General features: G+C 42.6%; 1 protein-coding gene across 6 annotated transcripts; it reads left to right on the top strand.

Annotated features, from left to right (window-relative positions):
* The first annotated feature begins 2,774 nt into the window (after positions 1–2,774).
* On the top strand, positions 2,775–4,541 carry LOC147737906 (uncharacterized). 6 transcript variants are annotated; one of them, XM_086948372.1, is made up of 3 exons: positions 2,826–3,049; positions 3,218–3,513; positions 3,682–4,541. In XM_086948372.1, the coding sequence occupies exons 1-3, from the start codon at positions 2,826–2,828 to the stop codon at positions 4,539–4,541; spliced, it is 1,380 nt and encodes a 459-aa protein (XP_086804498.1). The 6 variants fall into 6 exon arrangements, with proteins under 6 accessions (XP_086804425.1, XP_086804498.1, XP_086804531.1 ...); XM_086948299.1 differs by having other exon boundaries at positions 2,775–3,802; positions 4,139–4,541; XM_086948405.1 differs by having other exon boundaries at positions 2,865–3,393; positions 3,730–4,541.
* Positions 4,542–7,036: the final 2,495 nt, after the last annotated feature.

Below are 7,036 nucleotides of genomic sequence, written 5' to 3'. Positions count from 1 at the left end.
GAGCTGGGATGGTGCAGTGAGCTAAAAAACGGTGTTGGATCTAGCCATGATCTCTTGACTAGGTGAGAGTATTCTGCTTAATTCAGATACTCTGTCCATCACCACCCCTTGTTGTTTAATTATTTTGTCCACCATAAGCGGGGAAGGGTATACTCAGATGTGAGTCCCTTGCTCATTGCACCATCAGGATTCAAGCAAGCCGGGCCGAAGACGGCTGTAATGCCAGAAACCGGTCCCCGGAAGCTTGTTTCCTTCCCAGTGAAAGAATTGGCTTGGTAGTTTGGTTTGCCCTGTTCCCATCATGCACTGGGACAGGAACAGACTAATTTGCATATAGCCAGGTTCTGAGCTGGGATGGTGCAGTGAGCTAAAAAACAGTGTTGGATCTAGCCCTGATCTCTTGACTGGGTGAGAGTATTCTGCTTAATTCAGAGACTCTGTCCATCACCAACCCTTGTTGTTTAATTATAATCCACTTTACAGCAACACATCGCCCATAACAAGGTTGCTCTGCCAGCAGCTCTTCCCGCTCCGCCACTTGCTCTCCGCCACCTGCCTCCCCAGCCGCCAGCACCTCCCCTCATCCGTTCCCCAGCAGCATCTGTTCCCCGGCCTGCCGAGAGCAGCTCTTCCCGCTCCGCCCTCTCCCCACTCTCTCTCCCCGCCCACTCCCTTTCCCTCACTTCCCTCTCACTCTCTCCTCACTCCTCTCTCCTCTCTCACCCTCTCCCTCCCTCTCTCCTCTCTCCTCTCCCCCTCTTTCTCCTCTCTCCCTCCCTTTACCTTCCCTCCGCACTAATTTTTCTCCCTCTCCCCATCTCCCCCTCTGCCTGCTCTCCTCTCTCCCTCCCTCCCCCCTCTGTCCTTCGCTCTCGTCCTCCCCCTCTCTTCTAAACCCTCCCTCTCTCCCTCTACCCTCTCTCCCTTTCCCTCTCTCCCTTTCCCACTCTCCCATTACCTCACTTCCCTTTCCCTCTCTCTCTTTCCCTCTCTTACCTCTCCTCACTCCTCACTCCCCATCTCTGTCTCTCTCTCCTCTCTCCCCCCCTCTCTCTCCCCTCCGTCCTTCGCTCTCACCCCCCCCCCTCTATTTGCTAAAATAATCACAAATCTAAAAACAAAATTAATACTTTTATTTAGAAGGGAAAAAAACTTTACAAAAAAAAAAAACCTTTTCCACACCAAAAACTCAAAACTATCCTATGGCGAGACCTATTGCATTTCCAATGCTTGTTTAAATATCTGTTTGGTGCCAGTGCATATGACTTTAATTTCTGCCTTTGGGATTCAATGTTACAAGTCCATAGGGTGCATATATCCTTTGTGAGCTTAATAAAATGTTGAAAATTCTATAATTCCTCACTCCTACATCCAAGTACTCTCAGGCTACCATTCTACACTCTGCTCTGTCTGAAAAACAGCTCAACATTGTCAAAATTCTGCAACTCTGCATTGATTTGGCTTGTAAATTATATTTTTGGGAAATTTCCTTGTATTAACTATTTAATTTTAATACTATAGGTGATTGAAATTACTGACGAAGAAAGCAAGATTTAGCACTAGGCACCATGAAGTCAGTGCCATAGGAAGGATTATTTTGAAAAACTGAAGGACATCCAGCCTTCTACGTTTAAACAATTTCCAAAATCTCGATGTGGCGAGGAAGTGGGAGCTGAGGAAAGTACTATACTGTAAGTAAAGTCTCTAATTTAGTATTTCATTAACCAAGAGCAAAGCCATATCTGTGCACAGAATAACGTTCATCTAAAACATCATGTAATTCCAGAGAGGAAGCACACACTGCATAAAAGAAAGTTATAACAAAAGGTATCTTCTGCATACCATCAAGGAAAAAAGACGCTGAGAGAAGACTCCGAAGCTGACACTTTAACAACCGAAAGATTGGAAAATCACCTTTGTTCAACAACCGTTTTTAACCAGTTACACAAGTTTGAGACTATCTGCCTATGGTAGAAAACCACGACCCACTCTGCTCACTATTGCGAAAACCTTAAAAATTCACCACCTTATTGTGTTCATAACCATCTCAGATTGTTTCCTTTTTATTGTGTACTGTTCTGTAATTCTATGTAAATTGCCTCAACATTAGCTGCTGTGCGTGAGGAGTATGTAAAACTGTTCAAGATAAGAATGGATTAAATGAGCACAGTTGCGCTATAGGTAATGTAAATACATCCTCGTCTTCAGAACTACAAATCTTAACCTTACCCCAAACATAGAAAGGGTAGAAGGAACTGATGTTCTGCAACTGGTGATCCACAATAGTACTGTGCATTTCAAACACCATCAGTTACTGCCATTATGTCAGTGCAAAAAGGTAATTATCAGTTTAATTATTAAATATCAGACTAACACCTTATCACTGCATTGTTAAGAACCTATACAAATAGATTTGAGAAAGTCTCCAGTCACAAAAGAAGTTGGTGCCGGATAGGCTATAACCTAAAGACTATTATCGGCTAGAAACATTTCGACAGGTGTTACAGGGCTGCTTCGAGACATATTTTGCTCAATTCAAGTGTTAAGAAGATTACACACAATTTCTTTTAGAGATAAATGCTGAACATTATCTAAACAAGCCTGACTCTAAAATCTGGTTAACTCTTACTGTGGCATGTAAGCAAGAGAAAACTAATCGTAGAGATATTAACTCTAGGAATACACCTTATAAAAACACAGACTGTGAGAACAAATTCATTGTTAAAAACCGCCTCAATCAAGGCAAAATAACCTAAGTTGGGGAAAAAAGTTACATGTGCCAAAAAAGATACAGCCATAAATCTTATCTCACAGAATTTGACAGAATGAACACTGGGGGAAACCACACTCAGTGCAAAGTATGCCAAAAAAGTTTCAAGCGTAAATCTTATCTCACTGAGCATATGAGAATCCACACTGGGGAAAACCACTCTCCGTGCAAAGTATGCCAAAAAAGCTTCAGGCGTAAATCTTATCTCACTGAGCATATGAGAATCCACACTGGGGAAAAACCTTATCAGTGCTCTGAATGCCAGAAAAGTTTTAGTTTCAAAGCGACTCTAGATGAACATGCATTAACCCACTCTGTGGAAAAACCTTACCAGTGCGCTGAATGCCAAAAAAGTTTCTGCCGTAAATCTAAACTTACTAAACATATGAGATTCCACTCTGGCGAAAAACCTTACCAGTATTCTGAATGCCAGAAAAGGTTTTGTAACAAACCAAGCCTTTCTCAACATGCATTAACCCACTCTGTGGAAAAACCTTATCAGTGCGCTGAATGCCAAAAATGTTTCAGGCGTAAATCTCATCTCACTGAACATGTGAGAATCCACACTGGGGAAAAGCCTTATCAGTGCTCTGAATGCCAGAAATGTTTCAGTGAAAAAATCCGTCTCACTCGGCATATAAGAATCCATACTGGGGAAAACCCTTATCAGTGCTCTGAATGCCCAAAACATTTCAACCAAAAATCACTTCTAACTGCACATTTGAGATTCCACACTGGCGAAAAACTTCACCAGTGCTCTGAATGCCCAAAACATTTCAACCGTAAATCACATCTAACTGCACATTTGAGATTCCACACTGGGGAAAAACCTTATCAGTGCTCTCATTGCCAGAAAAGGTTTTGTTACAAACAAAGCCTTTCTCGACATGCAATAACCCACTCTGTGGAACAACCATTTCAGTGCTCTGAATGCCAGAAATGTTTCAGTGACAAAGGAGGACTCACTCTACATACAAGGACCCACACTGGGGAAAAACCTTATCAGTGCCCTGAATGCCAGAAATGTTTCAGGCGTAAATCTCATCTCACTGAACATGTGAGAATCCACACTGGGGAAAAACCTTATCAGTGCCCTGAATGCCAGAAATGTTTCAGTGACAAACGCTTTCTCACTGTGCATATAAAAACCCACACAGGGGGACATCCTTATCAGTGCTCTGAATGTCAGAAATGTTTCCTAAACAAAATCAGTCTCACTCAGCATATAAGAATCCATACTCGGGAAAAACCTTATCAGTGCTCTGAATGTCAGAAATGTTTCATAAACAGATTCGATCTCACTAAGCATATAAGAACCCACACTGGGGAAAAACCTTATCAGTGCTCTGAATGCCACAAATGTTTCAGTCAAAAAGGCCATCTCACTCAGCATATAAGAAGCCACACTGGGGAAAAACCTTATCAGTGCTCTGAATGCCACAAATGTTTCAGTGGAAAAATCAGTCTCACTCAGCATATAAGAACCCACACTGGGGAAAAACCTTATCAGTGCTCCGAATGCCAAAAATGTTTCAGTGAAAAAGGCCATCTCACTCAGCATATAAGAAGCCACACTGGGGAAAAACCTTATCAGTGCTCTGAATGCGACAAATGTTTCAGTGGAAAAATCAGTCTCACTCATCATATAAGAATCCACACTGGAGAAAAGCCTTATCAGTGCTCCGAATGCCTAAAATGTTTCAGCCAAAAATCTCATCTCACTGAACATGTAAGAATCCACACTGGGGAAAAAAAATTATCAGTGCTCTAAACGTCAGAAAAGATTCCGAGGTAGAGATGGTTACAAGCGCCATACGAAAACACACTGTCAAAATAATTCAGTGCTCCAAGTGCCAGAAAAGCATCAATTTTAAACGCAATCTCACTCTACATGAGCAGACGCACACAGGGGAAAAACATTACCTATGCTGTGAATGCCAGAAATAGCTATTTGATAGGCAGAGCCTCAATAACCATAAGCGACTCCATACTGATGAAAAACATTATGAGTGCCCTGAATGCCAGAAAAGCTGCAGAGAAAAACGCTATCTCACCATGAAAAGCTCCACACTGGAGAAAATCCTTATGCCTTAAAAGCTTGTATCTGAAAGACAGAGTTATGCTTCATGAGAGATCCCACTCTAGGGAAAAACCTTATGAGTGCTCGAAATGCAATCAAGGTGCTCACTAGAAGAGTGAACATCATGTATGTGTGTTCTGAATGTCAGATAAGGTTTAGTCTTGAATACAATGTCACTTCACAAGAGAGAATTCCCACTGGACTAAAGCCTAATACAGGAGGGGAAAGCCAGAAATGTTTTACTCAGAAAGGAGATCTCACTAAACATGAGAAATACATCCATATGAGGTGAACAGTAAGGTGTATCTTGAGTTGCAGAAAAGCTTCTAACAACCTGACTTTACATGAGAGAGCACATATTGTAGTTGCAATAGGATTCATCAAGAAACTCTTGCGGGATAACTTAGTCTGCCCGCATGCAACCTCCAAAGAAATTTCAGGCCTGGAATTTTTTTAAATTGCAACCGAATCCACAATTTGAGTATCTGAAAGTTACAAAACTCTTAAGGTCTTTACTTGACACGGAGAAGTGTTAGTGCTTGCAAAAATCAACTAATTGCCCAACAAATCACAATATTAATGTCTTAAATTTTACTCCACCCAAAACGTTTCTACTCACCCTTGTTTCTTAACATATGATATCTATATTTTCATGGTAAGATTAAGCCTATGCGGAGTTCCTCAATGAAGAACTCCGCAAAGTGACAAAAAAACACTGGCGGTCTACGCAGATTTCCGCAAGCATCGGAGTGCGTAAGGGTCATGCCGTTCGTGGTGATTTTGATCTCCTGGTGTTTGTCCTGCCCTATAAAAATAATTGCGAAAGGCACCATGTGCAGCACAAGAGGATGCAGCTGCTTCTACTCAAGCGGCAGCTTTGTCAATGCGAAGGAAGGTTTCTCAGTGCGAGTGGTGTGACCGGCCACGACCACTTGCATTGAGAAATCCGACGACCCGCTTTGAGAAATCTCGCCAGGTGGTTGATTTTGCTTGCCTACTAGACCATGGCGAGCGCGAGCAAGGAAAAATCTCATCAGGAGGTGGATTTTCTTCGCTCCAGCACATAACGTTGAAGAGTGTGAGCGTTGAAAAAAACCTTGCTACGCTCCACGGAGCAGAGTTTTTAGGAACTACGTGAGCTCCGTGGAGTATGGAAAACTCCGCCTGCGGAGTTCACCACCCAAAATGAGATAATATACAACAGCAGGAAAACATAACAAACCAGTTACTTGCCTTTGGTAACGCTCTTTCTGGTCGCTACTCCTTTACCTGCAGATTCCTCACCTTGTGAATATTCCCCACACACCAGACTGGGTCCTCCAACTTTAAAGCAGAGTAGGAGACAACATGCAGCTCAGTGTCGACGTCAATCTGCTACAGAAGTGACAAGCGGAGACTCGAAGAGGCACTTCCCAGGCGCACTGTGAACAACTACAGAGGCCTATGAGTTCATTATCTCACAGGTCTGTATCACATATGCAGGCCCTGGGCAGATATTAATTCACCATTTTTACCATGATTAGAATTCAGATGAGGCCTTTTCATTTCTCAAAATTCTAATTGTGTTCTCATCAGCAAGTGTATATATAAATCGTTGAGTGATGACTGCGCAGTGCTCAAGATGAAAGTGATATGATGATAAAACAGTCCGATCCGCATTTTGTACACAGAAACGGGGCTGTAAATACTTTTGTACAATACAAGTTAAGCAATGGCGATTCTTAGAAGACATAATTTATATGAAATAGTCCCTGTATAGTTAATGTTTCGACCGTTCCAGTTAATTACCATGGTCTCATCAGGACGGTAGATCGCCCCTCTCCAATATGCTCTTCAACTATTTTCAATACAACCCAGTAAGGATTCTTCTGTATCTCGGGGCACCGTACCTGGGAGGAAGTCAAATTCAACTAAGCGGTTCCAGCTCCTGTTCGTCGGACCAAACAACTGCAGCCAGTGAATCCTCGGTTCGCTGTCAAACAAGTTTAAGTGACTCTTCCTGATGAGACCATCGTCATTGACTGTCTTGTCTGTGAGAAGCTGCACCAGCCCTCCTGTGATGGTGGGCCGGAAAACCTTGACCGCTGATGGTGATGAAGTAGCAGCTTAATTTCCAGAAAGGCATGTTGGCCATCAGTTGTTGGATGGCCAACAATTGCATTAATAACTCTGCAAAAACAGAGGTT

Source organism: Lissotriton vulgaris, chromosome 1_1 (assembly GCF_964263255.1).
Source record: "Lissotriton vulgaris chromosome 1_1, aLisVul1.2, whole genome shotgun sequence".
NCBI lineage: Eukaryota > Metazoa > Chordata > Amphibia > Caudata > Salamandridae > Lissotriton > Lissotriton vulgaris.
Note: the sequence above shows the minus strand (reverse complement) of the source record. Positions and strands in the feature narration are given on the sequence as shown.